Genomic DNA, 27,260 nt, shown 5'->3' with positions numbered 1-27,260 from the left:
TTTTGCAAAAATACTTATATTATGCTAATAAAACCTCAGCACTATTCCCATGCTTATTCAAAGACTGTAGTAATTCAAAAGGAGACAGTCATATACTTAATAAGCTCTATAGGATGCCAAAATACTTATGTAAATGTTAAGTTGAGCCATATGAAACTGCCATCTTTATAAGTCAAATACAAATACTGGCATATTTGGTTCAAACTCTTATAATGCTTCAGCTTAAGTCTGATCATTTGCAGATACTGTCCACCTGATGAGGCAAGCACTTGGTCTGTTGGTTATTTACTTAGGGGCTATAATCTAATCAGACAACAAAGAAAGGGTCCCTAACCAACCATTTCTATCCAAAATACTCAACGCTGAGATAGCCCTTGTACTATCTTTTCTATTTATTTTGCAGACGCTAGTAAAGAGCATCTTCTACACAACCTCTACCTAAGGCACAGCATTCCTAATTATGCCATAAATTCACTGATATGGGGACATCAGGAGCTGAATCAGCTAGTAAAACTATTAAATGGTCCTTGAGGTCATGTGCTTTCCCTACAATGACCCAGGAAGAAACATAATGGCCATCCCCATCTCACAAAGAAGGAAATAAGCTCAGAAGGGTCTGGCTATAGATACACAAATTAGGTGTATCTATAGGTTCTGAACCCAGACTTTGGCTACAAAGTCCTGGTATAACAATGTTTCCTTGATATTATATAACAATTATAGCTAGTGTTATTATTATATAACTAGCATTAATTTAGTGTTTACTATATACGAGCTCCTATTAAATCCGCATAACAACCTGACTAACCATTACAATTACTATTATCCCCATTTTGCAGATGAGGAAACTAAAGAACAAAGAGATTAAGAAACTTCTTCAAAGCCATGCAGCCAGGAAGTAGCAGATGGGATTCAACTGCACTCAATCTGAAGCTTCCATTTGTTACTACTACACTACACACACTCAATTTTAAAGTTATAGAGTAAGAGACAAATAACAACACAATACCTAAACATACCTGTAGTCTCATGCTTAAATTTTTTAACAATTTTTTAATTTTTCGATTTTTATATTTTTAATTTATATTTTTATATTTTTCTAAATTTGTCTTAGGTAAAAACTTAGAAGGGATTCTGTGGCAATATAAAATCATAAAACTTTTTACTATGCAGTAATAAAAACTGTAAAACAGTAGAGTGAAATGAGGTTCAAGAAATGGACAGACCTAATTCACTTTCTATTTCCTAGAACAAAGGTGAACATTCAAGAAAAACGTAACAAGAGCATAAGAAATCCATCTTAATAATTCTGTTTTAAAGAGTGTAGAAATTATGAAGACAGTAGAACATTCTAACCTTAGTACCAAACTAATAATCATCCCTGCACTCAAATTTAGGTTCTGCCCTTTGACCTAAGCACACCATCAGAGAAAGTAAAGATACTACATTCTTTAAAAGCTTTAAGTGTCCCTCTACCTATGAGGATAAGCATTTGAAAGAAAAAAAAAAGGCAAAGAAAATGTTTTTAAAGAGGGAGGAAAGAAGATAGGTTAAAAAAAAAAGACCAATCTCTTCTCAGAGAGTATGGTCCATCCATATTAGAGAAAGGATTAAGCAGATACATTCAGCTTTTCTAACAGATTTTCTTTCTCTAAGGTTTCAATACCCCTCTCACACTCACTCAGATAATCACATTAGTTTTGTCATTAAAAGCTCCCTTTTCATAGAATGCACCTAAACCGCTTAAACCACCCAGAGAGGTCGCATACATTATCAAGCACCAAGACAAACGGAAGAGATTTTCCATCTTACATCTTATTATTTCACTATATCTATCTGTGTGCTCAGAAGGCTAAGCCAAAAGATTTAATGAGTTATCAAAATGATTCCAAAATAAACAAACTCTACAGTATCCTTTAAAACTGCTCTTTAAGCCTGAGAACTAAGAGTTAGCAGTTTTTATGCTGACAGAGCAGTCAAATGACAGAGGGGGTTTTCTATTTCCCTTTTCTCTTCTTCCTTGTGTTCTATCAGCCAAGTCCATGATTATTTCTGCATGAATGTTGCAGCTTCTGTTAACAGTAAACAAAAGCAAATGGAGTCTGAGTGTGCACAGCCCAAAGATAAATTAAAAAGAATGATACTTGAGTTGACACGGAAAATGGCATTCAGTTGTTGCCTATGGATGCTTCAGAACCGTGCAAGATCTAGGCAGAATTGGAAATCATCTGCTTTTTTTCATAACCCAACTATTACATATTATCTCACCATCCTAAGCCTGAGTTAGAGACTCAGAAAAGGACGGCTGTTTGTCAGCCCTTTAAAAAGGAGGAAGTGTATCAGAGGGAGGAGGAGCCCTGGTTAAATGGAACTATCCAAGTGAAAGAGCGGTCCCCAACTGGGTAGTGTTCCAGGGATTAGTGGGTTGGGAGAACAGAGAGGGGGTCAAGAAAGGAGAAACAGAATGAACAGTGAAAGAAAGTGATCTGAAGCTAAAAGTCTGCGAGGGAGCCATGCAGTGGAAAAATTCTGAAATCAGATAGTATAAAATTAAAGATAGATGTTTGCAATGAAAAGCAAGAAGCAGAGAGAAGATACTTTTACTGGGGTGCAGACAGGAAACAGAATTATACATATATCATAAGCAATCAAGAATTGCTTAATATGTCAAAAAAAGGGATAAAGTTGGTAAAAAAAAATAATAATAATAACTGAAGTAAATGACAAGAACAAGTCCTGAATAAAAGAAGTAAAAGGTGATTGTAAGGCAAAGACACGAAGTTATCTTGTCTTAAAAATAAACTTTTATTTTATATATATATATAATAAATATATATATACAAAAGATAAAAGAAAGACAATGCTAAAATCAAAAACAGATGACAAAACATCTGAGATATGCTCCACTAATTTTAAGTGATTATTTAGGAGAGAGAAAGAATAGAATACATTTATACCTAAGATTCAAAAGCAAAATATCTCAAAAGGTAGAAACAAGAAGTAAAAACAAAGCCAGTTAGACTGTTCACTGTTCCAAATTATAAACAAATGAATACTAAAAAGCTGTATTCCTCTGGCATTTTTTCTAAATAAGGCCAGCAAACTACAGCCCCCAGGCCAAAGCCTGCCGACTGCCTGTTTTACAAATAAAGTATTATTGGAACATAGTCATCCTCATTCACTTATATATTGTCTGTGGTTACTTTCTTGCTAGAGCTACAGAGTTCAGCAGTTGTGACAGATAGTATATAGCCCACAAAGCCTAAAATATTTACTATCTAGTCCTTTACAGATAACGTTTGTCAACCCCTATTCTAAATAACAAGGGAATTCCCCATATGTTTTTATCTGTGACAACTCCATTGTTCTCCAAGTGGGCATAAAGATGCAAATGTACTTCTCACTTTGTACAAAGAGTACACAGCTAAATCTTATAGTTGTCACACTGTGGCCAGCAATCCACCCACATCTTCAGTCAGGTCTTCTCCTGGTTCAGTGCAATGTGGGAGAAGATCATAGGCTCTGAACAATGGCTGACTTGAATTCAAATCCCACTTTCACCACCTCTTAGTTGAGCTTAAATTTCTTCTTCATAAAACTGGGATTATACCTCTTTTTCCCACAGTATTTTCATGGGTACTAAATGAAGTAGTGTATCTGGAAGTGCTTTGTAAAAACAGACTCACAGACATAGAATACAAACCTATGGTTACCAAAGGGGAAAGGAGGTGGGGGAGAAATAAATTAGGAGTTTGGGATTAGCAGATACAAATTACTATATCTAAACAACAAGGTCCTACTGTATAGCACAGGAAACTATATTCCGTATCTTGTAATAAACCATAATGGAAAATAATATATATATAGACATTTATATGTATGTATACCTGAATCATTTTGCCATATACCAGAAACTAACACAACATTGTAAATCAACTATACTTCAATAAAAAAAAAATGTTCTGTAAATAGTAAAATAAAATAGGAAGATAAGACATTATTGGCACAAAGGCATTTATGGAGACTATAATTGGTTCAGATTCATTTTTTTCTCATTATTTTGATCCAGGTTTTCTTAGTATGAGAGAGATCTGCTCTTTAAAATAACTCTGTAGTGTCAAAATTCAATTTAATTCAATATACATTTACCTCTGGCCTGCTATGTGCAAGACCCTCACTGGTCATTTTACTTTTTAGATGAAGAAAAATATCTCTAATAGTAAATGACCTTGTTCCACTTGGGTTACAAAGTTTTAAGCAAGATGTGCGTTTAATAGTTCAAAAGGACAGTTAAATTAAAAGTGCTTTTGAAACCTGGTTCTTGTATTACCAATTCTATCTACATTTACCGCACTCCTTCTAGCAGAGACTGTTATATTCTCTAAATTTAATAACCATCAAGTTGGCCAACCTTTGCTTTCAAAATTAAGAGGAATGCTCTTTACAAAGGAATACATAAAAAGAATACATATGATAAAGAATTTTGGCATAAAAAGAAAGTTAAAATTTATTGTGTCAAGTATCTTTACACTTTCCAGAGTGTTTCTGCATCCAAAATTTTATTTGATCCTCAGCACAGCCCTATTGAGATAATAAGGATCATCATCTGATTCCACAGAGGAAGACATGGAGGCTCAAGAAGAGGAGACTTGACCAAGATGACACAGCTGGTAAATGGTAGTTCTGGACAAGGATCCAGAGTCAGTGCTCTTCCCACTCCACCAGGCTGCATGGGGATCACACCTTTATGATGTATGTAGCACTCAGAATGCGTTAGCAGTTGACTAAATCATAGCACTATGCTAGCAGCTGCCATTTATTAAGCACTGATAGTGTATCCACAGCTTCATGTGTCTCATATATATAAATAGTGTACATGAAGTGCATAGCATAGGATTTGGCAGATAGTAATTATTTCATTAACAGCAACTATTGGTCTTATTTCTAAGAGTTAGTTTATAGTCCTAAGAGTTGTAATTCATACAACCCAGTAATTTATGCACTTTATCTCCATTATTTAAATGAGGAAACTGAGGTTCAGAAGAGCTAGGTAACATGTCCAAGGATGAGTAACCAGAAAGTGACAAAAGCCAGGATTCCTGCCTAAGTTTGAAGTCTGACTAACTCCAGAGCCCCTTTGTCACTGGGACTTCTTCTGATGGTGAAAGTCAGAGCATACACCAAAAAAAGAAGGCGGGGGGAGACAGAGAGAAGTATGTTATTAAAAATGATGAAAGGGCATTTTCCTATTACCTTGATAGGCCAAGCAGGCAAAGGCTGTAAAAAGTTAGACTCGTAAGGGTAGTCCACCATTGCCAGATTTACCCAGGTTTCAGAGATCCAGTCTTTCAAATGCTGAACATCCTGAGAATTTGTTAACGGAGTGCATAAGTGAAGGGCTTCAGAAAGCCAACGCAAGCCAGTGCCTGAGTATAGAATCACACTGTTAGATCTAAAAAACATTGCTCAACAGAAGGGCTTTACAGATCATTTATTCTTAACTTGATATTTTATAAAACTCCATCTTCTATACAATTTCTCCAAGAGTGCTTTTTTAACACTCAACAAAATATTTTTAGTGTAACTGGGTAATTCCATGATAGGTAAGTTGCTACCTAATTATTCCCATGATAGGTAAGCTGCCTACCTTTATGGAGCTTACCAGAATTAGTATTCTGAATCATTCCCTATTGTAAATAAACATATGGAACCCTACAGAGCAATGAGAATGCATAAACTACAACTAAATGAAACAAATTGATTTATCTGACAAACACAGCATTCAGCAAAAGACAGCAGAGACAACAAATACATACTAAGCAATTCCAATTACTAAAAAATTCCAGAGCAAGCAAAATTAATCTACTGTTCTAGAATTCAGGATAGTGTTTAGCCTGATAAATGCAGAGGTAGTATCTGTAAAGGGCATGAGGGGATTCCTGATGGGATTTCTTATTCTGCATGCTGATTACACTATTATTTGCTTTGCAAAAATTCACCAAGCTGTGTATTTTGATATGTATACTTTTCTATACGTTATACTTAAACATGCATATTATACTTAAATAAAAAGTTTACTGAAAAAGTGGGAAGTGTTAAGTTTAACACATAACAGGTTAAAAAAAAACCCACAATTCCATTTTCTTAATTAAAGCTTACCCTTTTTTGCGAGTCGACTAATGGCATCCCAGGATCTATGGATGCTCTCTGAACAATTTGGGCCACTTTTCCTAAAATCTGTAGTTACAGCCTTCATAAATACACCACAAGGTACTATATTCTCAAATTGCCAGATCGGGGCAGAGGATGCAAGAGCTCTAAATGGTAAGAAGAACAAAGAAGGAGAAAAGAAAAAAATGTAACTCATTGAATTCAAGTTTTAAAATTGAAATTGATATTGAACAAAAATGGTGAGAAAAATAACAGCTGTTAATGAAACAGAAGTTAGAAACCTCAGTATAATAAAATAGAACATGTTTTACCAAAAACAAATCCCTAAGTTTTCACTGACGATTATTAAGACGTGCTCATGCCAACATAAATGCATTTACCCAACCACAATATGAGGATACTTCATCCTGAACCAGGCTGCAAGCATGCCACCATAAGAGCCCCCTAGGGCAATGACTGGTTGATTTTTGGCTCCTGGGATTGTTCTTTTCAAGTATTTGATTAACTTTGCAAAATCAGCCAGAGCTTGTTCTGATGTCAGAAAATTCAAGTGTTTGGAATCCTAAAGAAAAATGACAAAGAACATGGATATAAATGTACAAATAATAGCAGCTTAGGCATAGCACAACTCCAGAAAAAAGCCTGATAAGCTTTTCTCCAAATAGAATTTCTAGGCAACTGAGCTAAAACACCCAGTTAAAGTATAGCAATGCTGATTAAAACAACTTATGAAAAACTGATCTTAAAATTTGGGGAAAAAGATACTGTATTTTGCATTCAAATGTAATTTCTCTTAAATGCTATTTACCAAAGACCTTGTTGAGGCAGTAGAAACAACAGAAACAAACGGTAGGTAACATTTAACAACAAATGTGATGGAATAGAATACTAATCTTAACAGACAACTACTTTGTTATAACTTTTATTTCAAATCTTGAAACGTTTACAGTGGCTACCATATAGGCAAAGGTAAACTAAATCCTGTGGAAAATTGAAGTTAGAATCATCAGTAAAAATAAAACTCATCCTTCCTCATCAAAAAGATTATTATGTCTGATATACCAACAACTGGAAATAAATTAGCCTGCCTGTTGTACAACTATAAAATTGGAGTCGGAAAAAAAGAAAACAGCAACCTACGGAACAACTATTTCAGGCACTGGAATACAGGCAACACAAGACATTGATCCCTGAGAGAAGGACACTCAGCAAGTAAATTTCATGATCATCTAGCTCTCTGCTTAGGGAGAATTTCCTCACTGCAATGTAGGGAGGTGGAACTCAAGCAGAGTCCTGATCAGCTCAGGAGGCTAATGAGATGTCTCTCTTTAAAAGGTAAAGCCTAATTCTTCTCCCTTTGAACTTGGGCTGCATTTAGTGACCTGACTCTAACAAATAGAACGTGGCAGAAGTGATATGTGACTTCCAATATGAGGTCGTTAAAAGTACTGCAGTTTCTACCTTGCTCTCTTGGATTGTCAACTTTGAGGGAAGGTAGCAGCCACATCATGAGGCCATTCAAGTGGGCCTTAGGAAAAACCCAGGAGGAGACAAACTGAAGCCTCTTGCTAATATCCAGCACCAGTTTGTCACTTAAGTGGATCCTCCATATGAGCAGAGAGGGTCCTCCAGCCCCAGTCAAGCCTTCAGATGACTGAAGCACCAGCTGACAATCTCATGAGATCCCCTGAAACAGAACTACCTAGCTGAGCCACTCCTAATTCCTTACCCACAGGAACTGTGAGATAGTAAATGTTTAATGCTGTTTTAAGCCACTAAGGATTGAGGTAAATTATTATGTAGCAATAGCGACTAATACAGCTACATACCCATATTAAGCTATCCTGTTTGACCTTCATGCTTTGGTCTCATCACTCTGAACACTCCCATCACTGGCACATTTCAGAACCAAAGAGTTCCATCTTTCCTCTTTCCTATGTATGTCATTCACTCCTTTAGCCTTCCCCCTAATCTAAGATGTATGCTTTAGAACTTCTTACCTTCTTTCTCATGTCTGTCACTGTTTTTCACTTCCAGTTTTCATGGCACTACTGTATGTAGTTTAGTGCAGTTTTTTCCCCAATCCTCACAATATATTAGTAATATTCCCCCATGCTACTGACAAATTCTGTGAGCACATGAAGGGAAGGAAGCATATCAAAGAGAGCCCTTAGCTCTATTATGCCAATGAAGTATGAACCACAGGGACTTAGGAGAAGAGTTACATTTTTAGCTGCAATAAGCTGACTACTTCCCAATGGTTTCAGGATCTGTCAACTCGTCTAGTCAGATAATTACACAAAATAATAAGCTAAAGAATGGCGTTTCCTGTGCAGCCCAATGAATATCAGCAAATTGATCAGCTTTTCATTTGTAACACAAGGACTTTTTATTTATTTATTTATAATACGATATAATAAAACCTCTGAGAACAAAAATCAAAACTCCTTTTAAAACAAGAAGCCTAGAAAATGGTTGCCCCCAAGTTTCTTCTAACTCAGTTCTCCAAAACGTAGTATGTACATACTAATGGTATGCATGATAGTCTTAGGTAGTGCACAAACATTTAAAATTTAATCATTGTTTTTATTTTAATATAATTTTTAAAAATAGTACATAAAGCCCTTATTAAGATAATGCTAAGGCTAAAAAGTGAGTTGTTTAAAGAAAAATATTCAGTAAGTAATAAAACAGAGGCAAATTCATAAAGTCAGAAACACAAGGGTAGTACATGAGTGACTCTGCTGAGGGAAAAGTGTCCTGGTTTCTTAAGTGTAGATCTGTGACCAAGGCCAAAGCTCCTTGTGAGAACAGAAAGGCCAGAAGGGAATCCAAGTGGCCAGTTGACCTCACTGAATCATAGAGATTATCTGTTCTTATTTTATTGAAAAACACCTTTTATTAAACAAATATATATACGCTCATTACACTTTTTCCAGTGGTAGAACGGATAACTTAAGTGTATAATTTACAAAGCAGATTATTTACTGACATTTTTTAAACAATGAAAAGTTCCCTCCACAGTCTCTGCAGCCATAGATTAAGATTTACCTGGAGACGTCTAGCTTCATCACACCGAGTTAAAGACTGATAAACATAATGGTAATAATATGGTTTAAAAAATTCTATATAAAAATTCTGTTCAAATTCTATATAAAAAGGAAAAATTATATACAAATTACTGGAATTTTGGGCAGTTCAAGCTAAAGCCATTATTTCTTTCATGTAATTAGAAAATGTTCTAAACTCAAAAGTAAAAAGTACACTTACTTTGAAAGAGTTGGAACCAAAGGGCAGGGATTCTCCGTAGTATCTATGTTCTGCAAACACCAACATAGCTTTCAGTTCCTCAGCCACGTCCCACATGAACCCCTAGGAAGAATTTATAAATTCACAGTGTAAACTCAAGATATGAAAAAAGTCTGAACCTTTTTGCAACACATATGAGATGTTAAACCAGACCAAAAAGGATTATCTGAGAAGCTGCACAATTCGTATTTGTTTTACAGATAAATGATATAATTGTTGTTTCATTGTTGTACATCAGTCTCATACTGTGTAACAATTAAAAATAGGCCCACGTTGCTCAACCACCAGTCATTCCAACTCTCCTTATTCCGACACTCTTGTCTTAGAATCAACATTATGTCTAAAATAGCCTTCAAACTGCACTGTGCCAGAGTCTAGAAAAGTGCTGAGGATAACTAAGATATCTGCCTACTCACAGACGTTTACAACATAAGAGAACAGTACAAATAAATGTACTGGACCCGCTTGGGTTTTATAGTAATCTTATTTATTTGAAGATAAACAGTAGCTAACAGTAGCTAATATTAATTAATTGAAAGTTTACAAAGTGTCAGGCACTGTTCTTAACACTTTACTTATTAATTCACTTAATTATCACAACAATCTAAGAGCAGGCACTTTGATTATCCCCATTTTACAGACAAGGACACTGAGGCACAAGAGTTTAAATAACCTGTGACAGATACACAGCTAGAAAGTAGCAGAGCCAAGATTCAAGCACAGGCTGTCTGGCTCCAGAACAAAATCAAGAGCATTTAGACTTCCTTATTTCCATACATAATGCTGGTCATTAATCAACCACTACATTTTTTTCACTTACCTTAAGTTGTACCCTCAGAATCCTTTGCAACAAAGCATTATAGGTGTCCAACATCAATTGACTAGATTTAGATTTAGCACAGATTAAAAACTATTTGTCATTCCTAATGCACACTATTGCTTTTTAATGAGCTGCTGCTCCCTAACAAGGACTAAGAACCTCTAAAACTTTTTGTTTGTCTTGACCAATAAACAAATAAACAAAAGAGCTGCATGCAGGTGAGGATAACACTCTGCTCATTCCCTGCCGTGTACCTTCAGATCCTGGAACACCAGCCCTCCTCTGTCTTCCTCACTCTGGCTTGCGGATCACTCCCTCCTCCTAATTCCACTGCGCTAGGTATAGATCTCAGTTACTTTGTTGCAATATTTGCTTACCTAGGTGTCTGACCCTACCAGACTATGATAGGGTCAGAGTAAGGATCTTTCTTAAGAGTAAGGATCACTATCAAAACAGCCAGACCTTTGTGGAGTTGACCTCAGGCTTTGAGATGAAGTATCTGATTCACACTGTAATAAGTGATTATTTGCCAGCATCTATTTTAGGGTAGTTCTATTTTTCAAAAGAGGTCCATGTAACATATTAACATTAAATAACATTCTGTGCCAGCATTGTTCTAAGTTCCTATTTCTTATTTGCCCTCACAACAACTCTATGAACTGGATACTATTATTATACCCATTTAACATGTGAAAAATGAGGCACAGAAACACTTGCTCAAAGTCACAAACCATAGCGGCAAAACCAGAATTCGAACCTTATCTGTCTGGCTGAAGTTTTCACTCTTGACCACTATGCTACACTGGCTCTCAACAAATCAGTGTCCAGAATATATGAATATGCAACCCAAACATTCTAGTATATAAAGGAAGGTGTGTTTAGGGCTGGAAAAGTACCAAGATCTGTCCTTTAAGTTATCTGGAACTGTTCCTACCCTCAGTAGCTCTTCCTTTCTACCACTTCTAAGGTCAGAAATCCCCAGGAGCCTTAAGGTATGCTGTAGTGCCTGTCAGAGCAGTGGGGTCTGTGGAGGCAGGAATAGCTGCCTACCTATGATGAAGAACTGGAGCTGGGAAAATAACTGGATATTTTTTGCCTGTGGCTCTGGCATAAAAGAGAAATCACACAAGAAAGAGAAAGAGAGACAAAGGAGCCTCAGTTGCTTCACAGAATAACAGAGCAGGAACCTGATGGAAAATAAGTCCTGATTTCATCTGTCACTCTTCTAAGAGACAGATATCTAGGATCTCAATTCTTAGGGAATTATTTTAATTTCAACCAACATATTTAGACTGCTAACATTTCTAAGGAAATAATCAGAAATACAGAATGCAATAACACAGTATAATTGGATTCATATCTCTGCTTTCAGTGCAGTTCAGTTCAACATTAACTGAGATCTCCTGAATCCAGACACCATGCCAGACATTGGCAGTGGAGAAAATATGATTCAGTCCCCACTCTAAGGTAATTCACAGACTAACTTTTTGGTAGCAAGTTGACATTTTCTAATCTTAGCTCTGGCATATTAAAAAGGAACATTTCTGCCTTTCATGTGTCTTCTAAATTAAGTTTTGTTAACAGACTTAAGCATTATAAAAGATGATAGACTATATAGGCAGTGAAGCAAGCTAACAGCTGCATTGTTTTTTACCCTCACAAATATAATAAAAATGGTAGAAAAGGAAAGCTAAAATACAGCTACAACTTTGCCTTTGTCCATTCCCATTTAATAATCAAACTTGTATTTTTTTTTCTTATCTGTACTGGCTTTGTTTAGATTTTATTCATTTATCCATTTAACAAATATTTATTGAGCACCTACTATATGCCTAGCAGAGTCTTGGATCTGAGAATAAACAAATAAACAAACAAATAAAAATTTCTGCCCTTGTGTTCATATTCTACAGGCCTCACACATAATAATATTCCCATCCTCATTTCCCTCACATCCTTGTTCAATCTTGAAATAAGCTAGAAATTTATTTTTAACCTTTTAAAATTTAATTGTCCAAAAACAGTATTTCATTCTTTTCATGTATAATTCTTTAGGGCTGAACAGGCTTATTGGAGATCTATATTTATTCTTTTGTGAACTGCCTAATCATGTACTTTTGCTTTTTTTCTATTATTAGTGAGTTTATCTTTTTGTTATTTTTTAAAGAACTTCACAATTAAATACAGAAAAACTTGGTCATACATACCACAAAAGATTTTTTCCTGTTAAACATAATAGAAAGAAAACTGAACAGAGGAGTTTCACAAATCTGCACATACCGTATTGTTGCAAAACCAGATAATGTCCCCTTCATTACCAGTGTAGAAAAGTATTGATCCACCATCTTTCTTCCAGTGTTTATCAGCTATTAGGTACCGCTGTTTAAAAGTTTTATCAGTATTAAATCCAAAATGATCAACCTATGACAAAAATGAAACAGACAAAACATATTTCAAAGAAAAATAAAGATCAAAAAAAATTTATATCTATTCTTCCATTAAAATCAACCTATGCTACAAAAATCACACAAAAAATTAAACTTCATTTGGTTTCACTAGTAGTAGTACTGATACTGTTATTTTTAAATTTCTTTTTATTGTAAGATAAAGCAATGTTAGTGATGGTCAGGATTTTCGATATAAGAGAAAAGACACAATTATAAAATCAAGTAGCTACTTAAAAACACAATAATGTTAAAATGGATTGGAAATAGTGATATGAACCTATTACTTTCAAAACACAGATATTCCTTACTTTTTTTCATTATTGAAACCTTTTTTTTCTGAATATAACACAATTTTATTTTCCCTCCTTTATGATCCAACACCTTATTTCCTATAGAGAACTTTTTTTAACATTTGTTATTGATTTATAATCATTTTACAATGTTGTGTCAAATTCCAGTGTAGAGCACAATTTTTCAGTTATACATGAACATATATATATTCATTGTCACATTTTTTTCTCTGTGAGCTACCATAAGATCTTACGTATTTTTCCCTGTGCTATACAGTATAATCTTGTTTATCTATTCTACAATTTTGAAATCCCAGTCTATCTCTTCCCACCCCCAAACCCCTTGGCAACCACAAGTTTATATTCTATGTCTGTAAGTCTATTTCTGTTTTGTATTTATGCTTTGTTTTATTGAAACTTTCAATATCAAAATTCAAGAACTAAACAGACCACTGAAAAGGTCTATAAACATTGTCATCCCAATAACAATTGACATTTCAAGGGCTATGATTTGGGTGTCTAATACCATTCCCTACTAAAAGGAACTAGGGCTTGTTAGTGAAGTGGCTGACTGATACTTGGGATAAGGAAGCTACAAGATAAATCAATGCATCTTGCTGCACAAAAAAGCAAGGACGCGCTGGAAAATTAATTGAGTTATGTCTAACAAACACAGATGCCAACTGCAAGGGACTAGCATTGGCTAAACTTTTAATAAACTGAACATAAAACAAATTGAACATAAAAAATCATTGTAGTTGACTGAAACATTCAATTCATGAAAATCCATTACTCCATAAGGATACCAAAAAAGAGAAAGCAAGAAAAATATTAATTTGCCACCATTTAGGGTATCTATTAAGCCAACTCCTCACTTAGAAAATGTGACTAAAAAAGTAAAGAACTCAACATTTAACCTGCCTTTCCAACAGAATTGCATTTCAGGGTACCAAATAAGTTACAGTTAATGAAAAGAGCTCTTTTAAGTCAAATGTCAGCTGACGCAGAAGGAAGAACAGAATTAGAAAAATGATACTTTGGCAAACCCTAGTGAAGTTACTGAGTCAGGCAAGAATTATCAAATGGTGTTAAAAGCATTAAAGGAGTGGATAATAGGAAAATGAACATTCATATTACTACCAAAGTAATATCATAGAGAATACTGTCACAATATCAGGCTGTCATCATCACCTTAATCTAGTGATCAAAGTTAGCATCACTAACAGCGGTATAGGCAGGGATTATGTATCTCATCACATGGTATAACACAAAGTACATATCACCTATGATGAATTCTTGCCCAAAATGTTCAACTTGTATCTTAGTCTAGCCTTTAGATCTAATTTCCAGTTTCTGGGAAATACAGAGGGTAAAAGAACAAGCTGAAGATACTCTGATGAGGCAATCAGACAAATCCAAAGGTGGGACATTTTACAAGACAATGGCAAGGCAATGTCCTGATAAAAGGACTGTCTTAGATTAAATTTTAAGGAACAGTATAGGAACAACATTCCTTATGTTGTTACCAGATGTAATGCATGACTCCAGATTATATCTTGGTTTGAATAAACAAGATATAAATGACAATTTAGGGGAAATTATGTTAATTTAAATGTGGACTAGGTATTAGATGATACTAAGGACTCATTCATTTTGTTAGGAGTGATCATATTGTTTTGGCTATATAAGAAAACATTTTTCTTTTTTAAAGCTGTACATGGAAGGATTTAGAGATAGCTAGTCATGCTGTCTGTAATTTACTTGAAAATACTTCAGCATATAAAAGTAAAATAAATTTAAAGGAAAAATTTTAATCTACACTGAAAGAGAAAACATACTGGATACTAAGACTTTGTAAGACATAATCTAAAACATGTCAAAAATGAAAAAAGGACACAATTTTTAGCTTAAATTGAACTTTATATTCTTGAGATTTTTTTTCTTTTACGCTTCACTTTTACTCATCATTTTAAAACTAACCACATTGAAAATAAAATTCTTAAACCCTATAATATGGTAAGATTCACACACAACTATCTGAATTTACAGAGCTACCCACCAATACAGAGCCCACTGAGCTTTTAGGATCATAGGGTTTGAGTTTCTCAGTGCTTTGGAGGGACAGGAGTGAGAATGCAGAGGCTGGCCTGGGGCACACAGGCTAATCCAGCGCTGCTCCAGCCTCCCTGGGGCAGGAGTTAGTTCTGACCTAAACCAGCCCCTGCAAGATTTTCCTAGGTCATTCTAAAACAGATGGAACTCTCATACCCACTATCTACACACACACACACACACACACCCTCTTCACATTTACACCATTGGTCCCAAAATGCAAGTTTCTCAACACTGCACCTAATTGCATACTTCCTGATGTCCACAATTGTTACCATTTATACTCCTAAAATATAAGCTATTCTATTATAAATGCTAATTGCCTTGCACTAAAATAAGCAGTTTGTATGGAACAGGTATATAATAATGATGTCTGTATGCTTAAAACCACCCCCATGTTATATGTTAACTCACTTACTCACTCACTCAATAAGCATCTACTGAATGAGCCAAGGACATGTTCTAGGCGAAGCAGTAAGCTCAGCAACAAGATAAGGAATTGGCTGAGCCACAATTCCTTCATTTAACTTAAACTAATTCAACTATATCCACTCAGCCTAAAAGAAACAGGCAGACAGTGAAAGGACTATAAACAAGTAATTCCACTTGCATTGTACAGTGGTTCTCCATGTGAGGTCCCTGGATATCAGTATCAGCTTCATCTGGGAACTTGTTAAAAACACAGATTCTCTTGCTGAATACCAGACCTACTGAATTAGAAACTGTGGGTAATAGAACCCAGTAATCTATGTTTTAACAGGCCCTCCAGATAATTCTGATGTACAGCTAATGTTTTGAGAACCACTGAGTTAGCATAAGCTCCAAAATAAGACATGAGTCTGCTGTTCCTTGTCTTGATCCAGGTTGCAGAATATTTCTAATACTACAAGCATCTCACCACACTGAATGACACTTTGATGTTTAAAGATGTGAATTATCGTCCAACAAGGCCCCAGTTGTAAGCCAACTATATCATTTGAAGCTCAACAGGAAACACCATGATCTGTTTCAACAAAGGAGAAAAGACTAGCTGTGATGGACTTAAAGAAAGGAAGCATATGGCTCTCAAACAAGATGCTTTCCCGTGGTATTCTCAAAGGTAATTCTGCCATAATGATTTTCAACTTACCCACTGACTTTAGATCTAGAATTCTTTCTTATTCATTCTTATAAAATGAGATATTGCTGTTCACTTTAAAAGCAGCCCACAAAGAAACATTTCAATAATCCACTTTAAAGGTTTCAAATTTGAAAACATGGGTATGTGTTTGTATATATCATGTTAAATGTAAATGTTAAAAAAAATTATTGCCAGAGGAAAAGATTCCATCCAGAATTACAAAGGCCATGAGAACTTTAGACAGAGAAAACCAGACTTCCTTTTGTGGCCACTCTCAGGGCACTGTTGCTCCTAGCAATCCCTAAGTGTTTAGGCTGGGGGGAAGGGGGTGGAACTCTGATATGACAGAAAGAAAGTAGGTTAAGGAGTTAATAGATCTGAACTTGAATTGCTACTGTGGGGCCTCAGGCAAGTCACTTAATCTCTCTGAGCCCCATTGTCGTTCTATATAAAATAAGGATAATAACATATAACTCAAAGGATTGCTGTGAAGATTAGAGAAAGTGTACCAAAAGTATCAGGTATAGTTCCTGACATATAATTCATGCTCAGTGAATCTCAGTTCTCCTCTCCAACCCATCTGCACACCAGCGCTAAGCATGGAATACTTAGATGGGGTAAATGAGGTGAAGAGAGATGAAGCTCTTCCCATATTACAGGAAGTACTCTTAGAATGTTAAAATCTTCTATTTCTTAAATATTAAACACCTAGAAACAGGTAGTGAAATATCCTTTGCAAAACACTAATTTGCAGAATCTTCCTGACTCTTCATAATCATCAAGGATAGCAATTCAGGTTACATAACTGTAGACAGTTTCCAACACCTAACAGCCAGGCACACTAGTTGCACTGTGCCCTCTGCTGTTGAGAACTGAGGCCTGCATGCCACTTCCAGCTCTGAGTTCCTGAATAGAGATTTTATAAATCACAACATAAAAGGAGACAAGGGCCTTAGAAACTATTTGATCTGCATTGTTCAACTGAAGAAACCAGGCTCAAAGAGGTCAGATGACTTGGCCAAGGTCACAAGTCAGAGGCAAAGCTGGAATTTTTCATTATTTTTGCAATTTGGTGTATTCAGATAACTAAATAATAGCTCTGTAAAAGCAACACAAGCATGACCTCGGGAAGGAAACACACCTCTAGTCACACCCAGCAGTTCTTTCCAGAATGTGATCCAAGAAATGTCAAGGGATGCTTCCCTCCTTCACCTTGTAGAGGAGAAACAGATCCATGAGAATGGGTAGGCAAGAAGGAATAAAGAGAACACCACCCTGTGAATAGTTTACTGTGGCACAAATAACTATTTTGACTTTAAAACTGATCAGAAATAAAATTTATATCTAGAAAAGGCTGCGAAAACATCAAATCTATTGGACACAGTTTTGGTGGCCACGTGGGAGGAGGGGGGGCTGGGGGGATAACAAAGAGCACTTACTCTGACTGGTGCTGTGCTGGTGCTTTACGCAGGTCACCTCACCATCCTCCCAATCACCCTGGGGGGCACATTCATTACATCAGTCTTATAATAAAGACACTGAAGCTCAGAGAGGTCCAATAACTTGTCCAGGGTAATATAACTAACAAACAAAAGTCAAATACAATTCTTTTTCATGTGCTTTACCCACTATCCAATCCAACCTCTGACAAAATCAGTCTGCTTTTTTCACTGTAACACAGTATTGCAGACAGAGCTGGCTACAAAGTTCAACTTTCAGCAGGGGACACTAGAATATCTTTCTCCTAGGTTTGCAAAATGAAGTACACATCCCCAACCACATACTAACAGTTATACTAAAGAATATACGGAATGTTGGTCTTCTCACTGACCTGATTCGGTAATTGTTACTATACTGTTTTTAACTCATTTAATTAGGCCACTGATAAAAAACAAAATCACATTGACTCTTACTCAGTAGCCTTTAGTTTTAGGAAACTCAGTATACAATTGGTCTCATTTACATACTCAGATATATGACAATGGCTAAGTGAAATTTTACTAAACATATGAAAAGTATACTCAGAGGTATACAGGACCCAAAAAATGGACTCACACCTCCCATAAATTAAAGCACCTTGAAAGACGGCTCTCTGATATCCAATTCTAATTCAGAGATGCTAAAATGAAATAAGACCTCCTTTCTTCCATTTGATGTATGTGTCTTGTATTAATTTTGGAATAATGGCATTACAGTCTGTTAAGAGTTCCTAAATGGAGACTGACGTTGTTTCTGGGCAAGCTTGATCTCCCCTGAAGCGTCAGACAACTCTGTGTTAGAAGGACACAAGTTCTCAAAGAAGGAACCAAAACCTGAAAGGAAACTGGGGTTTAGGCAGTCCCTGGGCCTATAGTTGGAAAAAAATAGGGTCCTACTAATTTGTCCCTCACCCAGGAGTAGCCTGAGAGCTGGGACAAGATGGGAGAGCAAGTCATAACTTATGAGTCAGATCATGGGTGACTCTTGGTTAATTTCTACTTTATTATGTCAGAACCCTTCAAGAATCCTTTGAATGCTCAACCTTTGTTCACCTGTACTATAAAGATACCAGGAAAGACTGGAGAGTAAATCTGACTTAAAGAATTAAAAGGGAAACAGTATCCCTTGATGACAAGAGTGGTGGTGGTGACAAGGGAAAGGATCACAAGTCCCTCCAAGAGGAAGACGAGTCTAAGAAACAAGACTGTCCTTCCCTTCCCACAGGGATGCTCTCTTCATTGACAATCTTAGCAGGTCTAGTTTCCATGTTAACAAGGAAGTGGAAGTTTCATCAGAGGTACCTTCAAATAAAACCATCCTTCTATGTAATAAGATGCTGCTCATCTTCATACATCTTTCTGTCCATATTAATTAGGAGAGAGAATTGTATTCCTTTCTTCTATATATTACTTGTAATCTGCTCCTAGTCTGAAAAAGGACACTTAGAAAGAAATTATTTACTTAAAGATAAAATAACAAACTGGGGAGGGAAGAAAAAGATATGAGACAGTCCACTGTGGAAAAAGTTTGGCTATCCAGCCTCCTATATTTATAAATGGATAGTTAGAAAGACAAAAATACAGTAGCTACCTCAGTGCCCCTGTAAAAGACAGATACTTTATAAATAATTATTAAATGACTGCAGTTCAAATCTTGTAAATCAGTGATTCCCCACATAGCTGTGTATAAGGTCCTCTTGTTAATGTTAAAATTCTCATAGGCATTTTATATCTTACATTTTATCAAGCCAGTGCTTGAGAAAATATAAGAGAAGCTATTATCAATTTAATAACAGTATGAATAAATATCACAACAGGATCCAATTACATTTCTTAAATAGTTATACTTGGTAGGAAAATGGATTCAGTACAGTTCTACGGTGCTCAAGAAGCCCCACTTCCCCTGACCAAGGATTTTGGGCCCCAAAGACAGAATCACATTCTAAATTACCCAAATTCTATGACATCAAAATATTTTCTGCTCTACTGCTAAAACAGAGGTGAAGACATCCTGTCCTTGAGAACACCTAAAACATTCCAGTAAATCAAGAAATAACATGTTTTGTCAAACAATAGTTAAGTACTTCATCAGAGGAAGATTCTGGCATCAACTGCTCACTAAACAGCTCTGTGACAGGACCACATGATCAATAACTTCCTGTGGCTTTAGGAAGCTTTGTACGACTAGAATTACCTGACCACAGTTTAAGCTCTCAAATTTTAGAAAATGTTACATCGTCAGAGGGCGCTGTTGTATAAATGATAAAGTGAGAGACCTGTTAGGTGTTATGGACATCTTTTTTTTTGCAGGGGGAGGTAATTAGGTTTATTTATTCGGTTTTTCAATGGAGGTGCTGGGATTGAACTCAGGACCCCGTGCATGCTAAGCATGCACTCTACCACTTGAGCTATACCCTTCCCCCTTCGTTCAGTGTTAAATTAGATTCATACAATTTTAGGACAGGAAGGGAACTTAAAGCTCAAGTTCAAACTCTTAAATTAAAGAAAAAAAAACTGAGACGTCAAAAAACAGATGTCAATTATTTTAAATCTTCCTTTTTTAAATAAAGATATATTCACATAGTGCAAAGTCAGGGTTCAAAATGCATGCTGTTAGAAGTAAGAACAGTGATTACCCTTGCAAGGGGAGGGACAGTGATTCTAAAAGAGAATAAGGAGATTCTGGAGTCAGGATGATGCATTTTTCTTTATCTATAATAATAAGATAATTAGCAAATAGATTTGTAAACATTTAAGATTTCCTTAAGATATATGTATTATAATGTACATATGATGTTTACATTTCTATTTCACTATAGTCATATGTAAATCATATTGTACTAAATCACATATATATTAAATTTTTCCTTCATTTAAAAATGTACATTGAGTATTCATTAAATGACAGATGCTAGAGAAAGAGAATTGAGTAAGATACAATTCCATTTCTAAAGTTTCAAATCTAAAAAAAGTGATGAGCATACTAATAAACAATTACAAGACGGTATGGTTTAAGTTTTATATACAAAGTGCTGTGGGAGCTGAGAAGTTACATTCAGACCTCAGGGAATCATGGAAGGCTTCACCAAGGAGGTGATATCTGAGCTGAACTCTGAAGAGTAACAAGAATTTTTTCAGGTACAGAAAAGCATTTCAAGCAAAGGGAGCATGATGAACTCCACAGAACAAGCATGTTCAGGAACTGTTGTTGTTAATAGCCAGAGATATATAGTTTACGAAGGGAAGAGACAGGAGATGAGAGTAGATTCATTGGGCTGCCACCTGATGTAGACAGGAAAATCTTCCTACAAAGAGAAACCTAACTGAAATCTGAGATTGCCTCTCTAAACCAACAGGGAATAATGAAATCGGTACACTAGACGTAGAGTCTTAATGAGGCAGTCTTAATTTTGTCTGTTTTGTCCACTGCTAAGTCCCCAGTGATTAGAATAATGTCTGACACATGGTAGAAGATCAATGAATATACACAGAATGAATGCATGCATGCATACATCCTAGCTCTGCAACTAGAATTAAAACAAGCCCAACACAGCTTCAGAGAATAGCATGACTCAAAGCAAAGAAAATGAAAATCACAATTCCCAAGATCAAGCTTGTGCAGGTTCATTTGTTGCACCGGTCTGTCACTGGCTTTGGAAGAGCCGCAGAACACTATAGTCAGATGTGCCTTTTGCCCAGTGACAAATCACATGGCTGAGGGAGAACCCAAGCATAAAATCTAAACCCAACTCACAACAGTTTAGCTTTATCCAGGCTGCTGAGGAATCACGAACTGTATGCCCTCTGCTGGGAGGAAAAACAGGAAGATAAGTAACTACAAATTAATACAGACAAAAGGCCAGCATCTGGATGGAGGGACAGGAGAACTAATTGGCATTTTATTGAAGTATATAACCTACAAGGTCAGGTATGACCTTGTGACAGTAAGTTTAGGGCTGTAAAGGACTCAAAGCTGTGGTTCTCAACCAGTGCAGTTATTTAACCTGAATGACAGCTTCCTGTGAAATGTATATCATAAGGGTTCATTCAGCAGCATACTAGTGTTCAGTAAACCCAAATGTGCTGCAAAATGTTGATTTGATCAATGTGTAAGATACATTTTTCCAACAAAGAGTTTTATAAAGAAGGAAGAAAAATGTGAGAGGTATAAAGCCCAAAGGCAAAAAGTGATTAGAGGGAATAGTTGAGATTACAGGTGAGAGGGGGATTAGTGATGCTGGGAGATTCTGAGGAGACAGGAGAAAATAGGGTCAAAGACACAGATGGAGGGATTTGATCTGAACAGGAGGAATCCCTCTTCCGTTGGGAAACAGATGGGTGCAGAAGGACTTACATCCGTAGTTGGAGAAGGAGGAAACTGAAGGGGTTCTAGCTAAAATGCCTCTCATACAACAACTTAGTTTTTTAATCAGTGAAGTAGAGAACAAGGCTATCTATTAAAAGAGAGAAAAGGGCACAGTATGGCAATGATTTGAAAATAGAGGTGAAAGTGTAGCATGGAAGAAGGAACTGAAGCTGAGGCTTCCATAGGGTCCCTGAGTCTAAAGGCTGAATTTGCAACACAACACAACAATCTTTCTAGTTGTGGTTTGCTTCAGCAGACATCCACAACTCAGGATAGGAGTAGAGGAGTTTAATGGCTGGATAAAACTAGGCTGGGAGAAGCTATGACAGAGGACAGGAGGCAAGAGAGTTGAGGTCATCCCTGATGTCCGTGAATCCATTAATACCCAAAGCCATGAGGTCCTCTCCATTCCAGGTAAATGCTGCCAAAATATGCTTGCTGAATTGCAAGGGTATCTAAACTACATTATCTTTATTTCTTTTCAAAAAGTGGAAAATCTTGCCAGAACGCATATACAATAATCCCCCCTCATCCATGGGGAATATGTTCCAGGACCCTCAATGGATGCCAAAAACTGCAGACAGTGCTGAACCCTATACACTCAGCCCTCCATATCCACGGATGTGGAACCTACAGATACGGAGGGTTGACTGTACTATGCCATTGTGTAGTATAATGTATGACACATAAGGGCCTTAAACATCCATGGATTTTGGTATCCACGGAGGGGTCTGGAACCAATCCCCAGTGGGTACCAAAGGAACATATCCTATGTTTTTCCTATGCTAACAGATGGATAGCATCTGTTATGCTGGACACAGGGATGGCTCAGGTCCTGGCAGGATTGGGTAGATGTGAGATTTCATTGCACTACTCAGAATGGCACAAAATTTAAAATTTATGAATTGTTTATTTCTGGAATTTTCCATTTAATATTTTTGGACCACAGTTGACTGTAGGTTAACTGAAACTGTGGAAAGCAAGATCATAGATAAGGGGGGATTCCTATACACAATACATAGGCATTTCAATAATAATCTTATAAAAAGATATAATATTATCAACAAAGCTTTAAAGGTTTATTCTCCTCCTTTGTTAAATATAATGTGATATATTACTAATGTTTTTCTTCCCTTATGCTCTGTGGTTCTGAATGTTTCTGTATATGCAAAATATTCTCCTGGTAGCATTTTATAAACATATACCACACCAGATCTTCTGAGAGATGGAGGCTAGTATCTGGCAAAATGTAAAAGGATAAAGACTCCACCCCCACCCTCAGAAAGGCGAAACCATGCTTCTCAAGTACAGGATACAGGCCTGTGATGGATGTAACTTACAATCTTATCTTCCATACTCCCCTTCCTCTGAAGGGATGGTCCTCCTGCAGAGGGCTGTGATGACTTCCCACATCTTCTCTTCTCCAACTGAGCAAAACCCCAGTACTAACTCATGTGACACGATTTCTAAACTCTTCATAGTGCCACTCACATCCTAGTTCAATTAACTTTCCTCTCATGGATGGCGTACGCAGAATTGAGTACAATGCATGAAACGTGGTCTAATGAAGTGTCCTGCTCACCAAAGACAGAAATAACTTGTGAGTATGTTTATAGATACAGTTCCACTAATGCAGCCTACTTTAAATTGAGTCAGGAAAGGTGTACTGGATTGAATTCATGTTCCTCCCAAAACCTCAGAATGTGACTTTATCTGGAAATGATCATTATAAACATAATTAATTACAATGAGGTCATGCTGGAGTAGGGTTGGCCCTTAGTCCAATATAATTGGTGTCTTTATAAAAAGAGAAGAAACACGGAGACATACAGAGAGAAGGCCACATGGAGACACAAATGTACAAAAGAAAGACAGCCACGGGATGACAAAAGGAGACACTGGAATCACGCAGCTGCAAGCCACTAAGGATCGCTAGGCATCTGATTTTTAATTTCTGGCCTCCAAAACTGTTGGAAAACAAATTTCTGTTCTTTTAAGCCTCCTGGTTTGTAACACTTTGTTACGACAGCCCTAAAAACTAGCATAGGTCTCTTCCTGGAGGTTCCAATGGAGGTAAAGCCTGAAGGAGCCAGCCAGAGGAAGAACTTTAGAAAGAAAGAACAGAAAATACAAAGGCCTAGAGATCTAGCATGCTGCAGAAAAAAAAAAGGAACCCACAGTGTCTGGAACATGGTGAACAATGGAGAGAGTGGTACGAGACAGGGCTCAGGGCTGGGTACACCACAGTAAGTAGTTTAACTTTAACCTGAAGAGCAATGAGAAAGCCTTAAAGAATTGTAAGACTTACTCTGATCTATGTTTTAAAGAGATCACTCTGGCTATTCTGTGGAGGCTGGCCTGGAGAAGGAGATAATAAAGAAAGGGAGAAAAGTAAACAGAAGGCTATTGAAAGGTCCAGGTGAGAGATTATGGCAAGAATAATAAATAAGCCTGGTTTCAACCCAGTCTTCCCTCAGTCATGACAAATATAACACATTTAATATAATATACCACTTTCTAAACTCATAGTACACCCAGGAAAGATCACAATGAAAAAGGACTCAATGGATGACATCAGCAGTAGTTGCATAATAGCAATCAACAAAAGGAAACCTGAATAGCTGTAACCACCACTACTGTCCTTTAATAACTGATTCTGTCCTGATCCTGACTCTGGACGTTCTAAATAGTAAGAGCCCCACTAAAATGGTGATAGAGTTCCAAGGCCATCAGGCTCCCTGCAGCATTTAATGGAAATTAACAAAGTAGATACTATTTCTACCTTTTCCTCCAAAGACTATTTAAAGAAATTATCAAAGTGAAAATCCAATGTTCTCAAACGTGACGGTCTCTGTTCCTCTCCGGTGAGACAAAAGACATCAGGGACCGCAATCTTTATCTAGTTACCTCTGTTAAGTCAATAGACCACTTTCTTTTTTTAAGTAGTACATACAAACAAGATACTACAACACAATGCTAAAATGCTCCTCCCTCACAAAGGATCTTCTATGAATCATACTGTGAGAACTGCTGAAACAGAAAATCTACAGCATCTTCTCTTTAGAGACTGCTTTAAAGGAATTTTTTTTTACTACATTGACTAATACATGACTTTAAAGGCTTTAGTATTCCAAAAAATTAAGCTTTACAAAATGCCCACATGAAGATCATCCACAAAAGGAAACAACTGAAGAAAGTAGCAGCCTGAGCTTTTTCCTGCTGGGGAACTCCAACATCCAATTTTCAGTCCTGATTTCACTATAAAATGGACTCTAGAGACTCTTAATCATCAACTTAAAAATACACTCTATGGACTACTCATTGTTTTCAGCATTCATCCGGTCTGAGGGGCAAGGGCACTCACTGTAAGAAAGATAAAGGAAGGGAAAAGGATATCCTCAGCTGAAACCAAAAAGCTCAGAACAATGACAGCAAGTTCAAACACAACCAAGTTCCTCCTTTGATTACTTCCAGGTGCTTTTGTCACTGTGCCACTATCGTATATAGCAACTGCCCAGAGCTAATAGGATAGACAGATAAATGACAGTCAGTGGTTACAGTCATTCATTCATTTAACAAGTACTTCTTTAGTGCCTACCAAGAATTAGTGCTGGAGATACAACAGTGAACAAGCTAGATATGGTCACTGCCCCCTAGTGTGTATAATCTAGTGAAAGAAATAGATAACAAACAAGCAAATACACAAATAAAGAAACACTTAGAAACTGTAATTGTGCAGATTTCACTCTGACAGAGAATAGCAGAGATAGACCTAATTTTAATAGGGTGATCAGAGAAGAGGTCTCAAGAGCAGGCAATGGTTAATTAACTCTTTAATCTCCACAGCCTTCTAGTCAGGTATGTCAACTGTGTGAAAAGGTCAAGGGATTCTATTCAATTCCACTTCCAACATGAAGCATTCCTTGGCCTTCCTACCTCCATTGTGCTTTCATTAGAGTGCTTTTCAAATGTAACCTTTGCACTGTAGTTACTTATATACACATATCATACATCTGCAATACTATTATAAACCCCAGACTAAAGTAAACCCATATAATATTTTAAGAGCCTATTGATCAAAACCATGTGTATTCACAGACACAGAAAACAAACTATGATTACTAAAGGAGATAAGAGGGAGGAATAAATTAGGAGTCTGTGATTAACATATATATACTACTATATATAAAATAGATAAACAACAAGGACCTAGTGTATAGCACAGAGAACTATATTCAATATCTTGTAATAACTATAATGGAAAAGATCTGAAAAAATACATGTATATAACTGTGTCATTTTGCTGTACATGTGAAACTAACACTAAACATTGTAAATCAACTATACTTCAATTAAAAAAAAAGAAATCTTAAAAAAAATGTGTAGTATTCCCACCTGTCATGTAAATAATGTAAGGGCTGCACTAACAGCTAAATGTACATTCTTTTATTTGTTCTTCACAGGAACCCTATGAAACAGAAAGGCTGCATTTTTTTCCCTCTATGCCATACTGCCTCCCCTTTCTTGTTCATGTCTGAACCCGCAGAACACGAAGTACAGTGGGCACAGGACTTACTCCACCAATGACTGTTGAGTTGAACCAAGCAGAAGTGAGAAGTGGGATGTGACACCAGAAAATAACTAACCCAGGCTGGAGTGCGCCACACCAGTTAACCCTGCTCTGGGTCTAGGGGCCACCACCGAGGCTCTGTTAGCTTTCTATCAGATGCGTTAGCCTCAGGAAATGTAAATAGATCCTAAAATTATCAAGTTAAAATCAAACACAGAGGTGACTATGATTAATACTGATTCTCCTTAGCAAGACCAACACCCTTTCATCTTCCCACTGATTCCTTAGTGCCTACAGCATGTGCCTGGCTACACTGGAGACACGGATAAAAGGCACAATCTTTGCTCTCAAAGAGGCCAATTTATTGGAAACGAGCAAGCAAAGAAACTATTTCTAAACAAGGGATGCCCATTATGCACAGGATGTTTGTTATGGAAGCCAAGAGGAGACACAACCCAACTAACTGCTGGTACAGAAGACTACAGAGGAGGCAAACTCAGAGAAGCTAGTAATGCCTGTGCTGGGACCGTACCTACCTCTTTTCCAACCTCATCTTCTGCCACTTGACCCTCTCCTGCTT

The 27,260-nt window shown here is 36.6% G+C and overlaps 1 protein-coding gene across 5 annotated transcripts in view; it reads right to left on the bottom strand.

Moving 5' to 3' along the window:
* The window catches only part of PRCP (prolylcarboxypeptidase), a 59,332-nt gene that overhangs the window by 12,825 nt on the left and 19,247 nt on the right, over positions 1–27,260 (bottom strand). For all 5 annotated transcript variants that reach the window (XM_072969096.1, XM_015244680.3, XM_072969097.1 and 2 more), the window contains 5 exons: positions 12,578–12,718; positions 9,442–9,543; positions 6,552–6,733; positions 6,160–6,317; positions 5,254–5,426 (listed from right to left, as the gene is read on the bottom strand). In XM_072969096.1, the coding sequence (XP_072825197.1) occupies positions 5,254–5,426; positions 6,160–6,317; positions 6,552–6,733; positions 9,442–9,543; positions 12,578–12,718 (756 nt within the window). The remainder of the gene's footprint in view (positions 1–5,253; positions 5,427–6,159; positions 6,318–6,551; positions 6,734–9,441; positions 9,544–12,577; positions 12,719–27,260) is intronic.

The sequence above is a fragment of the Vicugna pacos genome, chromosome 10, assembly GCF_048564905.1.
Source record: "Vicugna pacos chromosome 10, VicPac4, whole genome shotgun sequence".
In the NCBI taxonomy this organism is placed as follows: Eukaryota; Metazoa; Chordata; class Mammalia; order Artiodactyla; family Camelidae; genus Vicugna; species Vicugna pacos.
The sequence above is the reverse complement of the archived record's forward strand: the minus strand, read 5'-3'. Positions and strand labels throughout refer to the sequence as shown.